We start from the raw sequence: 23,513 nt of genomic DNA on the forward strand, positions 1-23,513 counted from the left end.
CAGCTTTATATGATGGAGGTCTTGAGTTCGAGACTTGAGAAGAACATTTAAAATAATTTCACAATAAAATCCTTCAGTGAAGCAGGTTTGAGTCCTGCAGAGGGGGCAGAGTTTTATCCCAATTAAATATCAGGCGGTTTAGTTGGGAGTTTCTCCTCCTACTAGGTATTGAGGGTGAGGGAGCTCTCTAGCGCGGACCCGGTTAAAATAACGTAAGCTAGATCCCTGTTGCGAGCAAATGATCCACACCTTTCAATATATATATATATTTATATATATATAATACACATCAAAAAATTTTAAAAATTTTGTGTCGCTCTCAAAATTATGTCTCGACCGGAGGTCTTGTTTGCCCCACCTCCAGACCTCCATGCATCCATGTCCTCGTAGACATTCATATCCGTCATGTACATGGGCGGTACTAAAGGGGGGGAAGGGGGTCCAATGCCCCCCTCTAAATTTAAATTTTGTCATGTATTTTTAAATTTTTCATAAATTTTTAAAATTTTTTTATAGGTTTTTAACATTTTGCCCCCTTTTAGATTTATTTTTCATAAATTGTTTAAGTTTGTCCTATTTGAAATTCTTTCCTGATACCGTCTTTGGTCATAAATTCATGCAGACCATGCAAGGGTCAGTTTCGAATCGGGTTGACCAAGTGACCCGTAAACAATACCAATTGACCCAAACCCAAACAACTACGCTTTCAATATCCCTAACTAATAAAAGAAAGACACCATGCATAATTTTTTTTGAACATTAGAAACCATGCATAATAATTGCAATATTGAAAACGACAACCGCGTACCATCATCAATGTACAATAACAATTGGTCAAAATGTTCTTCAAATCCCCCTATAAATACTCACACTCACTCATTCTCTTTTTCTCATCAAAAAATTATAAAACCAGCCAAATTTATAAATTTTTTCAAATATAAAAAAAAAATGCTACTAAGAAGTTCATCAAACCCATCACTAAATTCATGGTTTCAACAACATAATTCCAAACCATTGTCACCATGTACAACAGTTGCACTCACTAGAGCTTCATCAGACACCGATTTAACAAACCTTAAAACGATATCTCGATGTAAAAGTTTACGCGTTAATTCTTCTGTGCTTTCAAATATATATGTAGTAGAAGATGTTAAAGCTGAGGAGGAGACCGAAAGTTATGATGGGTGTGGAATGCAGTTTTTGATGGATGGAAATGGTGGCGGTTTTGGTGGCCGAAACATATGTGGTCATGGAAGTGGCGGTTATGATTATGGGAGTGATGATAATGGGACGGATGTGTATTATAAGAATATGATTGAAGCCAATCCAGATAACTCGTTGGTTCTTGCAAATTACGCGAAATACTTAAAAGAGGTATGTGTAATTAATAGATGAGGTTTTTCCTTTTTGGGTTACCAGGGGATGACGAGCAATTGATGTAGTAGTCTAACTGGCCTTTTCAGAGTATTTTTCGTTTTGCTTGTGGCCGGTTCAATTCCTGCCATTTCCCGGCCTGGCCACCCCAGGATAATTGCCTAGGATAAGATTTGAACCTGAGACCTTTTATAAGAAAACATGACTCTTTGACACTAGACGTGATGGTTTCAATTCCTAACTATAATTTGTGTGTGGTAAAAAAGTATTGTTACTTATAAATTTTTAGTAATTATAATTTGAAAAAGAGTATCTGATTAAGTAGTATTTTGGTGTAATGTTACTTATAATTGCATGAAAATGCAAGTATTATCACATACAACTATAGAAGGTATAGTAACTTGTATATACCAAGGTTAAAAAACACGAAAGGACTTTGGATTTTGATTCAAGCACATAGTTAACATATGGTATTAACTTGTTATACTCTATTTACCAGATTTAGATTCAAAGTTCTTGTTGGTTGCTAATTGTAAGCTAACTAGCGGTATCATTGATTATCACCAATAGGTACGAGGTGATGTTGTGAAGGCCGAGGAGTATTGCAGTAGAGCAATATTGGCAAATTCTAGTGATGGGAATGCTTTGTCAATGTATGCTGATTTGATTTGGGAGACACATAAGGATGCGTCTCGTGCAGAAAGTTACTTTGATCAAGCGGTCAAAGCTTCTCCAGACGACTGGTAAGATAAATTACCTTAATTCATTGTAATTATTAACTTAAGCTACTTTGATTTTTTTGTCTGACCGAATTTTATTTGGTTATTTTATGAAGTTACGTTATGACTTCTTACGCACATTTTCTTTGGGATGCTGATGAAGAAGACGAGGAAGAAGTTTCAACTCTGAATCAACCAGCACCGAGTTTCTTACATGAAGCTTCACAACAGTTTCCAATTGCTGCAGCATCATAGGAATGATTCCTTTATTTTATAGAACAGATAATTAAGTAGTAACTTTCTGACCCGTCTTTGTTTCCTTGGTTCGTGTACTTATTTAATCCATTCAGTCATTTTAGAGTTCTAGATAATATATGATATCAATAAGCTATAGTTTTTATGTCCAAATTCAGTCAATTTTGTAAGTAGAATGTGCAAAGGTAATAAATTGATGCATTAATTTGAATTTCTTGGTAATTATCTATTTACATATGTAGTTTAGTTGATCCATGAATACCACATAACAATTTGTTCCTGTTTATTGTCCGATTATTTCCTAGTCTACCGGAATAGAACCCAGAGCCTCTTCGTTGATAGGCCATCTCGAATACTGTAGGGCCAAAGGCATGTTGATAAAATTTGACTAAGTTGATTGGGCTAATACCATTTAGTCTTGAAACTTGAAAGGCAACTACTCCAATGAAATATTATTGCTACTTATTTAGCTTTTGGTTGTTTATGTGAATACAAACAAGTGTAGTAAACATGTAGCTTTTGGATTCTTCTGTGAATCTTACTGTAAAACATGTGGTGTGTATGGACTGAGTGGGAACTTGCAACAAATCTTGTAATAACATGTAATGGAGCAGAGTTTCTGTCCTTGAGTACCTGTAAAATCTCATCTTTATTGACTCAATTATGTTGTATTTTGTTATTTGTAAAGTGGCCTAATGAAATTGGCAACAAACCCAATTATTATGTAGTAATTTACTATGAACAAATTTGTACACATACGCTTCTGCGGTGTGAAGTAGATCCTTTTTCTGATATTTACATAACTATGGATTATGTTTTACATCAAATGAGCCAAATCTATAGCGAAAAGGGGAATGTCTGAATGGGAGGGTGTTTGGGATTGCGTTATAAAGTGATTATCTGATTATTACGTTTGTAAAACGCAAATAATCTAAGTGTTTGTATGAAAAAGTGATTATTGGCTATGAAAACGCAGTTTTAGATAAGCATGTACCTACATGCTTTTTCAAAACGCAGTTTTGAAAACGCATAATCTATTTTGAAAATGTAGATTTTGTTTTGTAATCGCAATACCAAACACCCCTGAATTAGCTAATAGTCATATTATCAAATACATAGAGTCATTATGGGAACACTATCATCTTTCATGCATAACTCGTTATAAAATTCCATGATCTAGACTATTATTATTATCTTAATCAACTAATTAAATTATCCATGATAAGCGGACAAGAAGTGTTTGCTGGTCAACCCAACTGAATCCTACCCTCTACTTATACCAAAACATTTTAAACAGAGCACCACTTTGACCATGCGCCACACTTATGTTTCCACGTCTAGGCTTGAGTCAAGACAACCCTTTGAACCATTACCCGACCCTTCTACAGCATACTAAAGGCTGTAGAAAAGGACTTCTGTTTCAAACCTCACAAACTTGCGTGGCCTTGGAGCATTTTGCTTAAAGACAACCCTTTTAAGTATCATTAATAAAGTTTATGTTGTAGTTATTATTCTGATGCATGTGGTGAGACAATCGATGACCCGTGGAAATTAGTTTAATAGGACCACTGAAATCAGAGGCAACGACTTTTGGTTGCAGCTACGGTTCCATGTATCTATGGTGTGCATACTAATAGTCTAATAATGACAAAACATTGAATGGTCTCTATATTGTGTAGTGAAGTTTCTTGCTAAGAGTAAATTCACTTTTGTGGCAACTGTCAATGACATTGACATTGTAATTGTATTATACTTCAATTATTCTCATAATGATTATGACATGTTTTGTTTAAAGGTATGAAAAAGATGCTTAAGTTTTCGCTCAAAGTTTGATGTGGTGACATCTGTATTCATCGGTTGGCTCACATTCTCCGAAATAGAACTGGTAGGGTTGACATGGTTAACGGGGCGTTTGGATATGTGCCTTTTTAAGCGGTTATCGTGATATTACGCATTAGAATCACACAATCAGTTCCTAAAAGATAAGGATATTTAGATGCATCCATTTTTACCACATAAATATTAGTCTTTCTTTTGTGAACTATTAAGAATTCTAACCATACTTGAAGGAGGGAAAATGTGGAGGAGTTGGGTAATGGGTCAAAATGAGTCTTGTTGACCAGAAACACTTTTGGTCTGCAAACTTAAATAAATTAATAACAATTGTACCAAGATAATATGCAAATTTATACTATGATTTAGGAAGTTTCATACACAAATAATACGAAGTAGAACTTTAGCAAATTTATGACCGGCTTTTAGCCAGTTTACCTTTGGTTTACCATTATACATATTACAAAGCATAGCCCGAATTGACCCATTTCCCACTTTAACGGTAAATTTGTGGTGTAAGTTGCTAATTGCTTTTTATGCTGTACTTCTTATAGCGGGGGGGCAAATAGTTTCTGATCAACAAACTAGTGAATAGGTTTTAACATAATGAAGGATGCAATACATTTAGGCAACTAGATAATCCAGAACCAACCAAGAACCGATCCTGAAACCAACCCGAACCCTAAGAACAAAGCCATCACAATTGCAGCCCTTTCTGCTTCCAAAGGTGACACTGACTTAGGAGCCTGAATCATAATGACACTTGTAAGATATCCGTTGGTGAACCCCAGCATAAAAGTCAGTAATACCACAAATTTCTCACTTCTAAGCCAATTAGGTCCATGGAGGCAGGCTGTAAATAGAGGATAAAACAGCAACCTTGCTACACAGCCCCAAGTAGCCTTACTAATACTCTTTAACGTATAAATCACAATGAAAGATTTACCAAAAAAATCTGCAATGTTATATGTGGTGATCAACATTATAGGGTACCAATCTTTAAGTATCTTTGACTTGATATTTTCTGCTAAAAATCCAGGGAAAATGGATAGTGTTACGGTATATATGATGAATACTCCAAGTGCAGGCCACTGAATTGTTCTTGCAACATCTCGTAATCGTGTGGTTGGGGTTTGGTGGTCATGTTGGAGTAGCTTGTAATGTGATTCCATGACTGGCAACTTGTATAATAGATTACAACAAACTATGCAGACCATTAGAATGGCTATGCTGACTATGAAATAGAAATGGGAACTTGTTCTTAAGCCTTGTAGATCGTGTGGGAGTGAGGCCTTTGTTATAATTCGCAAGAGCGAAACCAGTATCCCTGAACAAGTATAGATTGAGGTAAGTAGGGGTAAATTTCTATGAATGAGACTATACTAGTGTAGAAGTTTCATTTAGACCACTCAACTATAGGAAATACTAGATTATTTTCCCGCGTAATACGCGGGATAAATGTATTCAATTATTAAAATAAGATAATTAATAGTTATAAATAAGAAATTGAAAATATAACGTTACTATCATCCAAAGTATATTTGTATCAAAGATGATTATTAGGATATGTATGTTACATTTTTATATAATAACATTGTAAAGTTAGATATATATATATATATATCCCGTTGAAAAATGATATTATTATTTGAAAATGTTTTTGTTATCTACAGTTCACAGGATATGTTTGTTATAGGTTTGTATAATGATGATATACAATTAAATATAAATTAAGCATGTCTATTCAGTGTAATAATAAAGTTTTCAAGAAACATATTATATTATTCTTTATAAAAAATCAAAAATTAAATTACTAAGTTCAAACAACAATATGTAACTACTCAATAATAAAGCAACGTGAATTTCACGATAAGGTTTAAATTACAATGCCAGAATCATTAAATACTAAAAAAAAAATTAATAATTAAAATGACACACAATTATAAAGATATATAATAACTATATGGTTCTGGTTCATTTAAAACAAGAATACTATCACCGATAAAACAATCTTTTATTTAAAGATTTAATCTTTTTTTTTATAGATTGTCGTGCATCAATATTATAATGATTCAATGGTCAAATCTTATCTTATTTATTTTATCTTAATAACACTATTACAATAGCTAATCTCATCATCATATACATATTTGTTCGATGTCAATTTTACCATTATTTTTATGATAGCCATTTAAAATATAATTGTGTGAAAAAATATTATGGTGTATTATAGTTAAATAAAAAATGAAAATGCGGTTGTATAGTTAATTTAACATGTGTATTATTAGGAGTGAATTTTATTTAGAGCAAACTAAAATACGGATCTCATACTTATCTTGGAATAGATAAGATAATATTTTATTTAAATTTAAAAACAATAATATATTTATATATTAATAGATAGCATTAATGATTTAGTTTTTGCTCATATAATTTATAAAGGCTTAAAGTCAATAAATATACTGTTATTTTTTTTTTGAAAATTGTTTTCTGATGATGTACTTATATATTATTTGACTATGTTATTTTATTCTTCTTTTTTAAAGTGTCGTGATATTTTTGCATAAATTTATGTAAAGTTGAGAGGCACGGATTCGATCCTTAAGGGTATCTAAATCACGTGATTATTCAATAAAATCATTACATGTTGAGATGATAATAATCGAATGTTAATCCAGGAACAATATGTCCTCCTTTATCCTTTTTTCCTATTTATTAATTTTGAAAATTCACAAAGATCTAATGATCTAAAAATATAACTTTAAGTAAAAACTCAATATTTGATCAATATTTGATCATAATATATAACTAACTAATATAGATTAATTAATTCATACATCATTAATTATTATTCTTATCTAATGGTTTTTTTACACCGTATATATACAACGGATACAAGATAGTGAATTGATCATATATCCTACATCATACGAATCAATATATTGAAATATTATTGAAAAATTAATAGAGTATGCTATTCTTATTTAAATCATATTTTGTTGTTCAAAATTAAAACATAAAAATAATTATTTACCCATATTTATCGTGATGATGATCTGTAACATAATAGCAAGATTTTTATGAAACCTTTCTATATAATTAAGAGAAGATATATTTTTGCATATTTGGCAATTATGAAAGCTAGCTATGTAAGATTTTTCATGATGTGTCATTTTTTCATAATAAAAAAGGTTTGAAGAATCAAATGAGTCTAGAACATAAAAGGTTAATAATTTAAGGGTTATTTACTGAAATGGTACTTGGACTATCCACCATATTACTGTTTTCATACCTATAACTTTAAAATTACTCTCATCATACCCCAACTTATCAATTTTTCACTCGGACGATACCTGACTTGACGGGTGTCAGTTTGGCCGTTAAGTTGGGGTATGACTACCGTAAATTTTAAAGTTTTAGGTATAAAACCAATAATATGGTGGATAGTCCAGATATCATTTATGTAATTATTATTATTATTATTATTATTATTATTATTATTATTATTATTATTATTATGGTTGTTGTTGTTGTTGTTGTTTTTTTTTTAATTACACAAAGTACATTGATATTTTTTTTTTGTAAATATTTATATTTATTTTATAAAAGAATACTTTATTTTATAAAAAAATTATTGTAAATATTTAATTTTTTATTAAAAACTATTAATATTTCAAAAACTATTATTTAAATTCTATTTTTTAATAAAATAATATTTTCTTTTATAAAAGATCATTTTTAGCACAAAGTTTTTATTTTTATAAAAAATATTTTTCAATCTTCTTTTTTAAAGGGGTGAACCGGAAAGAATATCATAATTTCTTGTATTGCATTAGTACCTGTAAAAACTATGTAAGGTTTGAATCAACTCAAAACAGATTTAATCAACTCCATGTGGTGGTATCCATTCAAGACTTCACGTTCATTTATCAATGTTTTACATGAAATTAATATGCTGCTTCCGATTTACTTATTATTTTTAAATAAAAAATAAATAAATATGAAATAAATAAAATTATCATGGATCTATAATTTGATTGATTAATAGTTTTTAATAAAAAAACTAAATATTTATAATATTTTTTATAAAAATAAAGTATTCTTTTATAAAATAAAAGTAAATATTTACAAAAAATATCAATTTACTTTTTAATATTATTTATTCCTGAATAATACTTTGTGTAATTAAAACAACAACAACCATAATAATAATAATAATAATAATAATAATAATAATAATAATAATAAAAACATCACTTCCATTAGAAATTAATAGGATTTACAAGAAATAATAATAATAATAATAATAATAATAATAATAATAATAATAATAATAATAATAATAATAATTACATAAATGATATTTGGACTATCCACCATATTACTGGTTTCATACCTAAAACTTTAAAATTTACGGTAGTCATACCCCAACTTAACGGCTAAACTGACGCCCGTCAAGTTAGGTATCGTCCGAGTGAAAAATTGATAAGTTGGGGTATGATGAGAGTAATTTTAAAGTTATAGGTATGAAAACAGTAATATGGTGGATAGTCCAGGTACCATTTCAGTAAATAACCCATAATTAAATTGATAGTTGATACATAAATAATAATAAAAATAATAATTATAATAATAGTAATAATAATAATTTTCAATATTATTATTATTACTATCATTATTATTGCTATAGCTAGAAGGGTGGGACCCAGATAGTATCGCGACTCCCCACTAATTTCTTGTAATTTTTTGAAATTTTCAATAAAAGTTATTATTATATAAAAAAATAAAATAAATAATAATAATAATAATAATAATAATAATAATAAAATAAATAATAATAATCTATACTATATTATAAAAGAAATAGCCCCTTTTATTTATGGAAGTGTTGAAAATATGTAATATTTTCACTTAGCACCCCTTAAAAATATTTCCACATACACTACCCCATAACATTAATGATTAATTTATACTACCAATCCTTTATTCTTTAATATATTTTCATTAACTATTTACATCAATTGTCTACACCACTCGACGCTGTCTCCACCACCAACACTCGGCCCCCCACTACAACGGCATTGTCACGACCACCGCCGCATTGCGCAGGTAACGTGCTAGTAATATTAATAAACATAAGAAAAAACACAGTCTAAAAAATAACAAAGTAAAAAATAGTTTAACATTTTTTTATGGATTAGAAGACATAGGAAAAAAAAACTTAGAATTAAAAAAATTCCTTGAAGACAAAAAATGATACCGTAATTATTAGTTGTAGGATATATGAAGACCATTGAATGAGATTTTGTAGAATTATGAAATAATAATTAATAACTAATTGATTGGAAGGAAATAACTCACGTACATAAAAGGAAAGTTAAGAAACTAATCTAATGGACATAAATCATTTGTCTTTTATCATCCAACGGTTGTACCTTAATCAAGAATGAATTTAAGTGGTTGGTTTATAGTTATTGAGAGATAAGTAATAGAAGAAGTTCACCTTAACGAGCATGATGAAAATATCTATAATTCTTACTCCCCGTCCTATTTTAATTTTCCTAGTTTGACTTTATAGGTTTTTGACTTTAACTTTGACCGTAAATATCTTTGTTTGTATTATATAATACTCGTAGTTGATAAAAGTTATATCAATGAAAATTACATTTAAAACTCAATCCATTCATATATTCATACTGAGTGTTATATAAAATAAACTTTTTCAAAAATATTTAGAGTCAAAGTTGAAAAAAAAAGAATCAGAAAGTCAAATTAGAACATTTAAAATGATAGAGTCACATGCGGAAGCACATGTGAGGGAAGGGTAGCGTAGGCTACCACTCAACTTTGTCCATATAGTGCAAAATAATTACAATAACTTTTGGTTTTTCATTTGTGCTACCGGTCTAATGATTTTATGCTACCCGTCTAATTAAAATGGAAGACTGAAACAAAAATAACCAGATTACTTGTTAATGTGGACTAGCTCATTTAGTAAAAACTTATGTTTTTTGGGAGAGACTAATGTTTAAACTTTGACATATGTATATTTAGGATTTTAGGATAGTTTTAGGAGTATAAATAGATATGGTATAGTATATATAAAAACAACATGATCAATCGATTAACAAATAAGATTTTTTTAAAAATTACAAACACGTAATAATATACTATATTGTTGCTTGTTTATTTTTTTCACCACCTAAGTAGAGTAATTCAATCTTCATTTCCTTGAGTTTTGTGATCGTTTTGTTTTTAGTTCTTGAACTCATTGAATAATTAAGATGATGACCTGTACACCATTATTTTTTGGTTATATAGCACCAAATCTGCTCTCCAAATGTACTTTACTGTATTGTACAAACCATATTTGATGGTATACGGTCAAAAATCGATAGTGTATAGATCACTAGCCACCATTTGAGTTTGATTTCTTATAGTTACGAAGGTTAATCATAAAGGTTTATTAAAGTTCGAAACGAACCGAAAAAAGAATAGACTCGTAACTAGATTTGTGCTACCCGTAACAAAATTTTCTGGTTCCGCCACTAGCTGGAGTATATCGAAGTGGAAATCAGGGGTAGTGTTGACCCATTTACTTCTGAATGAATTAGTCGGGTCGTGTTTCATCTCTAATGGAACACAAATTTATAATGAAAAACTTAAGCGTAAAATGAGTGGTCTAACTGCTTGAAGGTCACCCAACCTGTATCTTTAGTATATACCTTTCAAATCAATTTTATTCCGAAAAGTGAAAACTATATCATTATTGAAAGCATATAAGTTTTGTAATCATATCCTTAAAACTGAATTCTTATAAAAAAGGGAGAAAAAAATTGGGCAAATAGTATGGTGCGCTGACCCATACAAAGATTTACCCACTTTGACTGTTTACCCAAACTTCCTGTTTTGCCACCTAAATCACTCATGGGCTGTATGACACAAACAAAGAGCATATTCAAGTGATTTACCATGTTAAATTTTTAATGCTTGCTAAGAAACCTTACCCGATGAAGCTGTTCCAGCAAACACGGCTTGCATGTACTGTTTTGGCAACTTCCCTGCAGACCCTATTAGGCTTCCTCCTATCAACCCATCAGCTAAACCGCAAATCACAACCAATGCAACCACCACATAAAACATGCTTATGTTCCCAGCCCAGTCGGTTATCATAATTACCATTAGAGAAATAACAAACATGGTAAATCCAAAGTTCATCTTAACTCTAAAAGAAACTTTTCTACTCAAATCATTCCATGTTATCATCACAACTAGAACTAATAGCGAAGAACTCATATAAGCTACTGAAAACACTTTCTCTACGTGTTTTTCGGGGTAAAGATAACCAAAATAATCTATAACTGTGATTAATGTGTTCCATGGAAGCAAATTGCCTGCACCTAGTAGGAAATGAATCATATAAGCTATCTTGTACGTGTCTTTTTGTTCAGTTTGATCTAGGCTGCTCTTCAATCTCTCCATTTTTGTTTAATTTTGCACTTTTTTGTTTGGTTTGATATGGCTCTCTTTGTACCTAGCAAAGCATTATATGGGCAGCAGTTAATTAAAGGCCATTTTGGGAATATCTTTTCAATGATTAAAGGCGGATAAAGAGTTAGAAAAATTGCCATGAGAAGAAAGGTAAAGAAAAAAATCTTGACATTTTGACAAGGGTAGTACAAAGAAAGATTCTTTCTACAGTAATTCTTTTGTTTTCAGAGTACTTATAGATTTTCTTTTTACTTAAACACTCGGTAATTTTCGTTTCTATGTTTGAAAAACCAACCCTCGCTTAGGTTATCTAAGTAATTACGTAAGAGTCAACTTATCAATCATAATACCCGCGACAAAACAGGTTAATTACAACAGAATCAAACCATACTAGAATGTTGTTACAAATTTGTTATTCTGATTTATTGAACATCATAAGTACAGTTTCAAAACGCAAATCCAACGTTGTATGCCAACTCAATCCCACATAAGTTACGAAACCCCAATGTCGATATATAACTTAATGAACTAATATGTTTATTACTAATTACTTTTTACGATGGAATCTCATTGGGCTTAACTACGCTTTTTGACAGCGTGTAACAGAGTTCATTATGCTTAGTAAGGTTTCTTTTTCATGCAGAATGATTGGAAAATAATGGGCAGGTAAGTTGATGTAATCTAGTGCCTTCTTTCATGCAAAAGAAAAAAAAAATATGATCATGTGTTATGTGGGGACAAAAGGAGTGGAAAAAATGGTTTTCTACTGTATCATACTGTTTCAAACACATGTTTGCTACCTTTGAATGTTATGAATCGAGTCAATAAGTCCATTACATATGATCAGTTCTGGTCACATTAGAATGGGCTCCTTGAAAATCAGTTTGATTCCCTGCCATCATTTGAAACGATGGTCGTGGACCATTAAAACCGTTGTAGCTGACTTTTTTCTTTGCTATGTATCGACGTCTCCATTTCATCGGTGTACATTAGAGGGCCCCAATGATGACGCACGTCACTTTTCATGAGTTTTATCATATCAGTTACACTCGTCACTTTCAAAAATAACTTCAAATGACATACCCTTACCAAAAAAATGTCTCATCACTTCATTTTTATTATTATCCAATTACTAGTTACGTAAAAAAAAAAAAAAAAAAAAAAGAAAACTAGTGGCCGATACATGAAGGAACCAACCTATGCTTGTCTTTGCCTCGTTGCCTAACCGGCGACGAACTGATTTTACAAACTACATTCCTTTTCTTTTTCTTTTCTTTTTTCCCCCTAAACTCCAAGCGCGTATGAGAAATTTTAGAATTTCCCAAGATATATGGAGGACAGTGAAATCCGCTCCAAATATTTTATTGTTTTCTCTTGTGCTCTTCTAAACCTTAACTGCTTTTGATTAACTAGGTTTAAAAATGAATTTTAACAAATTAATGTAGACCACCGGCCACCGCGGTTATATCCCATAAGCAAGATAACACCCTCTTTTATAGTTTACTCCATTAACCTCAAACGGACACTTTAGAGTATGCATCATTAATTTACATAAGGTAAACATACAATTTTGAATTTGAGTAAAACCCGATTCAGATGATGCATCGCCACTTTGAACAATCCCAGTATTAGTCTGATGATGACACTCTTTCTCAGTAGCTATCATGATTCGAAGTATAGTATTGGTCGACTTAATTATGTAAATTATCATTTCCTTTTGCAAAAACGATTCTTTAATAACCCAAATAGGATACAAAACTATTGAAAAAAGTCATGTTTGGTTTTATGGTCATGAAGTAATGAATATCATTTCCATTACAATTATTTGGTAAATGATTTTGAAAATTGGATGTCAAAAGTTTGATAAGCGACCCCATCTGTTATCTTGATTCGTAATTCAATTTAAAACATGAGTGATGATGATATTGGTCCTCTGTGAAAAAAGGATGCTCCAATTGAATGTTGTGTATCCCACATCGGCTGTGGGAAGTAAAATTGTAAGGGGGAGATGGTTATAAAAGCAAAGGGCCTAAAGATGCAGAAGGCATACCTTTCTCGGCCTTTTGGCTAAGATCAAGTGTAGTATCTGTTCTTATCAGTTTAATATCTGATATGTGAGCCATCGGCTCACTCGATATTAATCTTATTTTTTATGGGGGAAGGGTCATTTGATTAGCTTGCTAGTTGGGCTCTTCATGTGTCGCCTTGGTCTTACACTTTCACCTTGGCCTGGCACACCCCTCCAATCTCTAGTCAAATTTAATTTTATTAATATTCTACTTTTAGGTCTACTATGATCAAGTTATCTCATGGTGTACTGATTTGGTTAAAATTATAACTTAGTCAACCTTTGTAAGGAGGCTATGATAATGGCAAATTGGCATATCAGGTGAATGGGTGGAATGTGCACCAGTGGGCACTTTTTATCCGTGCACAATCAAATTACCAAAGCTAACGATGATTTCCGATTGATGAACAAGAAGGAAAATGGAATTCTTGTATTTTCTGACTCACCCCCGGCTATGAAAACATAATCTTCAGAATGAATTCACTAGTGTTGCTTGTTTATGAAAAATACCCGGAAGGGATGCGCGCTAAATTAGTTATGAACCTAGTAATTTCGTCAAAAAAATGGGAGGTTCAAGGATCAAAATTCTTTACGTTTGCTCGACATTTATGAGGCCTGCCGTGCCAAAATTCTAATTTACTACGAGTATTAAGATCTTTATATGGTTTGAGATGACATCAAAAAATGGAAATGAGAATGGGGAAAAAGATAGAAAAGAAAGCAGAAGAAAAAAGACAGAATGTGCGGATGTGCTAAAGAGTTATGCTAATCTATGATCATCCAAACAAAAAGATTGGAAAAAATCTTTCATTAGATCGAATAAAATATCACGTTGAACCGACTATAGGACAACTTAAGTAGCAATGTTGACATAAGTAAAGGATTCATAGATGACACCACAAAGTCACATATATGAACGGACCATGTGACCCGAATGCAAGAGGAACCTACATTATTGGCCTTCATTCAACCCAAGTTTGAGAGTTAACAGGTCAAAAGTGTAAATTGTCTTAAGTATATGTATTTTAGAGTCTAGTACTGTATGTAATTATGTATGTTAAGTTAGAAAGTTCTATGTAAAATAAAATAAATACTGTATGTAATTATGTATGTTAAGTTAGAAGGTTCTAATGTGTATTTTATAGGTTCTAGGTAAAATAAAATAAATATTGAAGTAAAACAAATAAAACAATAGGTTTTCTTTCACTGAAAATCATCGTGGATCATGAAAATCATTGTGCATCAATATATATACTTGTGTTTCGTAAATCTTCGCGCATCAATTTTACCATGATCTAAATGTCAAGATCTTGTCTTATTTGTTTTACTTTAATACTTGTTTTACAACAACCAACCTCTAAAACCCTAAAAAACATTGTTCAGAAGGTTACGTCTCCTCATATAAAGGAATATATATGCGCAATCATAACGGGTTGCATCTAACCCAGATTCAGTTAATTAATAGGACTTCCTTTGGGTTCATCCCTTTGATCTATCTTGTGCGTATAGTATTGTTATTGTGATATTTCAAAAGAGCTAGGAAAGAGTTTTATGGGGGTAAATTCTTTATTCCCGCAATTCCGAGTAAGTAAGTAGCACCCACTTCACAATACCTCAATAGTGTATGAGGAGGTTGAGATGTAAAGAACCTTTAAATTAGACGTATGTCTGGACACCAGGACTCTCGAAAAACCCTATTAATCCACTCTCACAAATGTGAGAAGTGAGATTCGAACCCAAATAGATTCTCTCAAAAACCTTACTAATGGGCTACCAACTCCATTGGCAACTCATCATATTGAAATGACATGAAGATTACTTTCGGTGAGACCTAGCCAGCAAAATTAAAGCTTCATTTATAGCCATTGGACGTCCATTGAAATGATATTTAAAGGATATTTGTATGGTTAGAAGTAAAATTAATTTTTTAAAAAGATTTACATATATTAATATATATATACGAGAGACATAGATACAGAGTTGTACCAAAAATCCAGAGTTTTCTTTTGCTAAAACGGAATCATAAGTTAAAATTTGGCCCGTCAAGTACCTATGTATGTAAAGCGTGAACGTTTGATATTAACCGCTATCTATCATACGAGTACATTGAACAAAAGCCTTCTAGACATAATGTCACTGACACACACACACACAAAAAAAAAAACCATCTATCAAAATGTGTATATACACGATAGTGATAGTTCAACTAACAACCATCTTCAAAACATTATTTCTTTTACCAGAAAAGGAAAAATATGGTGGAACAATACACTAAAAAATATTCTTGTTTTACACATGTATTTGCCACATACTCAATAAAATGTACTGTTTAGTTCATTTAACTAATTATATATTTACGGTGACAAAATGAGTTAATCAAGTAAAAATTAATACATCATAGTATTATAGAATTAATTTTCAAAAATGTAAAAAAAAATATTTGCGCGAATTAGTGATTAGTTTGTTTACCTAAATATATGTGTTTTTTAACAGCAAACTATAAATTGCTACTACCAGATACAGTGCCAGAATATTTATCCCGATGGACAAATTTATAACTTTAATCTTACGTTTTGTATGTATTCACTATAGTTATTATTATTTTTTTTTACGGGTAAAACTCCAAATATACCTTTAAAATATAAAAAAATTTAATTATATTGTACTAAAATAGGGGTGAGAGTAGCTCCCAACACGGGCCGAGTTACTATTCACAAGCTATTCTAATAATAAAGTATATAATATAATTTGATATCATCCCTTTTTCTACATTAATTTGGTAGAGTCTGGAAGTAGCTTCTCTACCTTTAATAGGGTTAAGCTTTAATTTTATCTACATCTCAACCTTCTCCATACACCATCAAAGAAAGTACTGAGACTCAAAATTCATAAAAAACGACATTGGGAGTAAAATATATTGTATTTAACTTGAATAGGGGCGGGTTATTTTTAGTCCATATAACTTTACACATGTGTAAGTTGTAAGAGAAAAAGAAAATGAACCGCACTGGTTGTTTCTCGGAATCATTTTTAACTTACACATGTGTAAGTCGTCGTGGCGGTGGTCGCTGTCGCCCGAAAATCATGGTGATGGTCGGAGATGATGGGGGTGGTGATAGGAGGTGGTTGCGATTTAAGGAGATGAAAGAAAATCAATAAGTTTAAATTAAACTAAAAATAAGCTGGACTCAAAATAACTTTTCTCTAACTTAGAATATATAATATTTCAAATCACACGCCGTTATAAGTCACACATTTCAATAGAAAAATAGAAATACATAGAAAATCTGCCACATCATGCATCGCAATTTTACATATTAAAAAGATGGTATCAAGTTTGTCCATACATATATTTATAAATAAAATGCCCGTTGTTTAGGCAAACCTTCCAAATCAAGCTTTATCATTTGCCGGAAAACGTAACTCCTGATAATTATGTTGCATGCATGTATGAAGAAAATATTAGCCAAGCACTTACTTTCCTAATAAATATTATGATATTGGGTTTAATTAATTTGATGCCATTGATGCTCACATATACACAAAGATGTATGTGCATATATACATACGATCATATGTAAATTCTATGAATTGATATACGTAATTAATGAAATATCTATATCATTTAAGCATAGATCGATGAACATACCTCATCAAGGTTAGATTGGTGGTGGTTATTCTCCATCATCAATCCAAATTGAATATGAGGAAAATGTGCCCACTGTATATAAAATGTCTATTACTCTATATATTGTAATTAAGAAGATTAAGAATAATAATGTTAACCAATTAACTTGCTTACGTTTTTTGCAGCATTGCTAAAAGCTTCCTTATGGCTGATATCTGGATTGTTCGCTTTGATCCTTTGAATCTCCTCTCTGCATTTTATTCATACTTTATCGTCGAGATCGATATCATCGTATATGTACTCCATCCCGCTAAATTTGTCTTACTTTTAAAATTTCAAAGTCAAACTTTTGACCATAAATATTTTTATTTGTATTATATAATAGTTGATGAAATTAATTATACTAATGAAACAAACATCTAAATCAATCAATTCATATAACTTTCATAAAATATTTCATAACGCAGAAATAAATATTTTATTATCAAAATTCGTAAAATTTGACTTTGAAAATATAAAAGTAGACAAGTTTAGTGGGACAAATAATATTAAAAAGGATTCTTATGTACTTTATCAAACTGTACTAATTAAAAATCCGATTCCACATTTAAAAACAACCGATCGATCAATGAACTCATATTGGTACATATGTAATCTAAGATAGAGGGGAATAGGTCAAGATCATTACTTTATGAACCGATTATACAAAGAAGGAACGCGTTGCCTCTTCTCCGGAACTGCAAATTAAAGTAAATGAACAAGATGCTGAAACATTTGATCATTTAATTAAACTTGCATATATCTTGAAAAATGTAAAGCAAGAAATGAACTAACGACGGTTGTTGATCATCTCTGGTGCATCAGTAACTACTGTAGGAGGGTGTGGTCGCGTGGTCATTGGCATCTTGTTGTTGAAGTCTTGCGATAATCCCAAGTTAACCGTAAAATTTGGTGCAATGAGGTTGGGTCCTGCTTGCTGAAAGAATAAGAATATATAAAACTAAGCATCAAATTAAAGGGTGATCAACTTGACTAGGCGGATGCATCAAGGCTTTAGCTAGGTTTCAAAGTCATATACACAAGATGTACATGTTGGATTAATTTTAGGATTGTATATTGTATATATAGGACTTGTCCCACTAGCAATCCAAGGATATATATTGATTTCTCTCTTGCCAACACTATTATGGTAACATCTAATTAAATGAGTTTATTGAGCTCTAGCTTGTGGATATGCCGGATAACACGAGTACTTGACAGGAAAAATAAGTAGAAAATGGTTTTGGTTCCTATGGGAAATGTTGGTAATTCTTAATTAAGGAACTAATTAACTAATTATTATATATTTTCAAAAGCATTGATGAAAACCATAAGAGCCTTCTACACATGGGAGAACAAATCCTTTAGGGCGTTGCTAGGATTCGAACATGGCTTGGGCACACCAAAATTGGGGGTGCTAGTTATCTATCCGTTCTGCCTTTCAAGAAAAAATATAAAAAAACATGAGAGCGTTAAGCTCAAGATCTTACAGTTGTAATTAATTGGATCCTTTCATATATTTCTTTCTTTCAAGATAGAAAAGAATTAAGAATCAAAGATCATTTATTACTGAAGAAAAGCAGCTTAAATTTAAAGTATGTACTTTGGCTCTTCCATTCTATGGTATTTCCCTACTGTTGCAATACTTGGTTATTCCCTTATGATTTCTCAAGTCTTGGTTCAGGAAGATACGCTCTTTTCGTGATAAGTTTCAATCACTTTAGTGTTCAATCACTTTCAAATAATTTAGGTTCCATCAAGTTGGTCAGGGATACGATCGACTAATGTTTGGAAGGTGTTTCGCCTTCCTTTAGTAGCACACAAACAAAAATGCTGTAAAGAACATATACCGAACATGTAAAGTGAAACTTTTATCGTGCATTTGTACGTGCCTAATAGACTAAATTTGTATAGCTTGCCTACGGAAGTCGGTTTCAAGATGTATATGACACACTCACCTGATGATGAGAGGAAGATTCAGCAACCTGAAAGGTGGAAGTGGAACCAGCAGCTGAAAGAGATTGATGAAAAGCTGCAGCCATGCCCACATTTACAGGCCACATATTGGTGCAGTTCCCACATTTCACTGTCACTGTATCAAACAAGTTATTGCATGGTACACTCACCTGGATCCATCATTATACACCCATTTCATCAGTAAATTAAAAATGACCCCAACAAATTTATATAAAACCAAAAAAAAAAAAAAACAAATAACTAAACTCATTATTCAAATGTTTTCAGTTTAGTACTAGTTTGAAAGACAGAGATATGTTTTCTATATATGATCAACTTTTGTAACTAAACTCATCTATTATAAAGTTAATAAGTCTCATCCACGTATTTCAAGATATAAACAATATGAAAATTTCATCCCCATTTCTAACTTTTTTTTCTTGTTCCATTGTCAAATATGGGAATAAAATGCAAACTCAGGGCTTTTGCACACAAGCCTTTATTCTTTCATATACAGAATTGTGAGAGGATAGTACTATCATACTGAAAATATAGCTTATGGTTCATCATATCCTAGTGATATATGAAACTAGTACTTGTTTCTGTGTGTGTACATCATTACATGTGCGTGTGTCTCCTTTGATCACTTCTAGTAGAAGAAAATACAAGAAAAAGCCACAAGCGACGCATAGTAGACGCACTAATCAACTTTGTTTGTTTCTAGGTTACGGAAGGTGCTTAATCGTCTCTCTAAACTTAATACTATGTGATAATAATCAGATATCCAAGATGTTAGCATAGTATTATAGATCAAAGGATTGATCAACTCTTACAACACATAACAGATATTGTGGTCCTAGATTTCATCTCCTTGTGATTTGTCAATTTTTTAGACTCCACTACTCTATGCAAGTGTACTAAATGATTGAATCTAATCGTCACCATTCCTCATTTGCGTGCTATCAAAAAAAGATCCGAGCTATGCATAAATTACACAAAAAGGAATACATATATAGGGAGAAAGATAATTAAAGAGAGGAATTAAAAGAGTACAGCAAGAACAATATTGCAGAAGTTGCAATGTATGTAACAAAGTTGTTCAGAAGTTACTACTGCAACATCTGTGCAGGTGCTGCTATTGCTGCTGCTTGACATCACAATGATCACCAAAAAAGAGAAATATTTAGTGTATAGCCTGTGTCTTTGCTTTGCTAACTTTTTAAACTAGGGCTTGTATGATTCTGATAGATGTTACTTGTTTATTCTCTTTCCATATTATATATATAGGTGAAGAAGCATTCATTATTAACATAATAAATATGAAAGTATAGTAATGTGTATTTATTAGAGATTTAATTAAAGTACTTAATTTGTTCTTTGGTCCATCCAGGACATTGCGTGAATCGACACAAACTCACGCAACCTTGGTGCAAACTGACCGCTTGAAAGCCCCGTTCTAGGAAATACCCCGAGAAGTCAAGGTTCAAACCTGAGACCTCACAGTACTCATCGAGCCATCCCCGTCACTACTCTCCATGCTGCCACTTGATCTAAGACCAAGCTAGGTCTCCTAATGCATAGAAATAACGTGTAGTTGTTTGATATCTGAACTTTTAAAATTTCAATATCAAGAAAACTTATAAGAAAAATGATTTATCCTCCTAAAAAATTAGCCTAAAAATCCTCTTAATAACTTTAGATGGTGACATGTGGATACCATTAATTCTCTTTCCTAATCTCACTCTCTGATTTTTCATATGTCATCCGATTAATTAGGAGGATTTTTAAGCTGATAACTTAGGAGGATTAACTTATAAAGATTCATATGTGCAATTAAATGAAAACTCCCAAAAGTGTTAAAACTCTGAAAAACGATAAAAATAACATTTTTTTTTTTTTTTAGAATTGTAACAATCTAGTTGTTAACAATATTTTGTATAGACCAGTGTTTAAAAACTTATGATACAGGTCACTTACAATTCTGGATTTATCGTAGTACAATTACTTCGCTCTACATGCTTTACGAGTATATATATGACGATGATTATTTTTTTGCAAATTTGCAGGATCAATTATGGATTAAAAAGTCGTTCTTAGAATCTTTACATATTTTATGTAGTGACTGTCCCCTCCATGTAATCATGAAATCGTAAAATGAAAGGGAATTGACGGCAATGACAACGCGATGGCGACTTAAAACCACAACCTAAATGAATGACCACGACTTCTCCAAGTTTCACTTAAGCTAATATGGAAAAGAATCAAAGAATAGGGTCAAACACTAGCCATTTATATGTAGCCATAACTTGGCCCGTGGGCTCAAGCTCTGGCGCACCACTTATTTAAATTTATTACTTCGATGATGAATTAATAGTACTAGCTCTATGTACTTGATAGATCGATCTGCAGCCTTGAAGTACTTGCTACTTGCCAAATCAAAAAAAGTCATAAAATGAAAAAACTAGCTACCAAGTGGTAAAATAAATGGTTAAAAGGAATGAAAGAAGTTAATTTGGGGATTTGATTCATCAATAATATAGCAATAAGCAATGGCTAAAAAAATGCTTTTGTTCTCTAATTAGTTAAAAATCGAGAAAATTCTCACATGATGATGATAATTTTTTGTATTTAAAGTATCATTTACACATTTTTGAAGTGAAGTCGAACGACAATTTTCTATCTCATCGATCCACAACCCTCCAAATGGGCGTGTCACCTTGCAAAGCGACGCACTTCATTTTTCACCATAGGCACTCTGTAGTTAAGAAACTGATTTGAATGACCAATAAACTAATCCTAGTCTAACACTTGAACCCACAAGAAAGTAAAGACTCGATATCTAAGACTGCCCGCTGGGGCATGTCGCTAATGAGTTCATATATATAATTCACTCGAGGGACGTATATGAATTCATATGTTTGAGTTAGTTTTTGTGTTTTATCTCATTTCTCTTTCTAATGCTTCATGTAGAAGGATCAGCTCTATTTATTGGCAAGTATATTTTCGCTAACGCTTAAGTGGAATTCACATGTCAACCATTGTATAGTGTCCAACAAAAGCAACTAATGCTTGATAGTGCACATCTATCAAGTGTCTTCTGCGCCTGTCAAGAATATGTCAAGTCATCTTGTAGATACTTGAGTGTTCTTGTATATTTCATTTTGGCGTCCATTTTTTGTCAGAAGCCTTGAGGGTTTATTGTATTGATTTCTCATGCGTGGTTTTTTAATATATAGTGTACTAGTTCTTAAACATGTAATAAGTTTTTAGTTACAACGACCCTTTTATCATTTTTCCTTTGTAAAGGTAACAGGTAACTACACTAAACATCAATCTATAAATTTTTATATGCAAGAATTTCACGTACAAAAATTTTAAGGTAATTTAGCTTGTATGAGGGTCCAATATATGATGGGGACTAGACAATGCCTATATATAGTAATGTAAAGATTCATCCATGTGATTGCGTTCACGAAAAGATCGATCATCTACGTTTTACGTTAATATACATATATATTCCCTTGAAATGCGTCGTCTATAAATGGTCGGTGTCTTGAAGAAGCTTAAATTGATTAGTGAAAACAAAGTGTCAGTTGATAGGACCAGTGGAACGTGCTCATCAGGTTTCCAAGCTCACTAATCGAATTAGGTTTGAAGTAATCAACACTAAATCAACTATTAACCTAACACAATCTAAGTTCTAAAGATCACTACTCAACCACTAAGACTTGTGGTAATCAAATTAGATAAAAATATTAAGACAATTTTCATAATAAGGGGTTCTCATCCCAACTTAATTCTGGACGGATTGTCACGGCTCATCTCTCGTTCTCGTCACGTTTTTAGAAAGTTAATGTCACGGTGGTGTTCTGGGAGCCGTTATGGCCTTCCCTTCTACATGAATGCCAACAATGTGAGATTTGTATTGGGGCTAAGGTTTATAAATTTTGAGCACACTAATTGGGGCTAAGGTTTATAAATTTTGAGCACACTAATGTGTCACCTCTAAATTCTCACATCTGAGAGTTTAATCTCTAATATTTTATAAAAGTTATCACACTCTCTTTTCTAACACTTTTCAATACTCTTTCTCATAAAAATGTCCCCATGCAAAATGACCAGTCTACCCTTAATAAATTACAAGTAGTTA

General features: G+C 31.7%; 3 protein-coding genes and 1 non-coding gene across 4 annotated transcripts; 2 read left to right on the forward strand and 2 right to left on the reverse strand.

Moving 5' to 3' along the window:
* The first annotated feature begins 901 nt into the window (after window positions 1–901).
* Window positions 902–2,559, forward strand: LOC122600598. The gene is made up of 3 exons (XM_043773347.1): window positions 902–1,374; window positions 1,945–2,117; window positions 2,210–2,559. Exons 1-3 carry the CDS (start codon window positions 949–951, stop codon window positions 2,346–2,348), a joined length of 738 nt encoding a protein of 245 aa, XP_043629282.1. The 5' UTR covers window positions 902–948; the 3' UTR covers window positions 2,349–2,559.
* Window positions 2,560–4,545: 1,986 nt separating this feature from the next.
* LOC122602328 (equilibrative nucleotide transporter 8-like) lies at window positions 4,546–11,663 on the reverse strand. Its single transcript, XM_043775024.1, has 2 exons — window positions 11,189–11,663; window positions 4,546–5,508 (listed from the first exon to the last, which is right to left on the reverse strand). The coding sequence occupies exons 1-2, from the start codon at window positions 11,661–11,663 to the stop codon at window positions 4,814–4,816; spliced, it is 1,170 nt and encodes a 389-aa protein (XP_043630959.1). The 3' UTR covers window positions 4,546–4,813.
* A 2,055-nt stretch (window positions 11,664–13,718) lies between these two features.
* On the forward strand, window positions 13,719–13,915 carry LOC122602469. The gene has a single exon (XR_006324286.1). It is a non-coding gene; the product is annotated as a U2 spliceosomal RNA (small nuclear RNA).
* Window positions 13,916–17,133: 3,218 nt separating this feature from the next.
* Window positions 17,134–20,591, reverse strand: LOC122599525 (axial regulator YABBY 5-like). The gene is made up of 7 exons (XM_043772051.1): window positions 20,417–20,591; window positions 19,366–19,533; window positions 18,203–18,344; window positions 18,057–18,105; window positions 17,543–17,618; window positions 17,390–17,461; window positions 17,134–17,166 (listed from the first exon to the last, which is right to left on the reverse strand). The coding sequence occupies exons 1-7, from the start codon at window positions 20,516–20,518 to the stop codon at window positions 17,134–17,136; spliced, it is 642 nt and encodes a 213-aa protein (XP_043627986.1). The 5' UTR covers window positions 20,519–20,591.
* Window positions 20,592–23,513: the final 2,922 nt, after the last annotated feature.

The sequence above is a fragment of the Erigeron canadensis genome, chromosome 5, assembly GCF_010389155.1.
Source record: "Erigeron canadensis isolate Cc75 chromosome 5, C_canadensis_v1, whole genome shotgun sequence".
NCBI lineage: Eukaryota > Viridiplantae > Streptophyta > Magnoliopsida > Asterales > Asteraceae > Erigeron > Erigeron canadensis.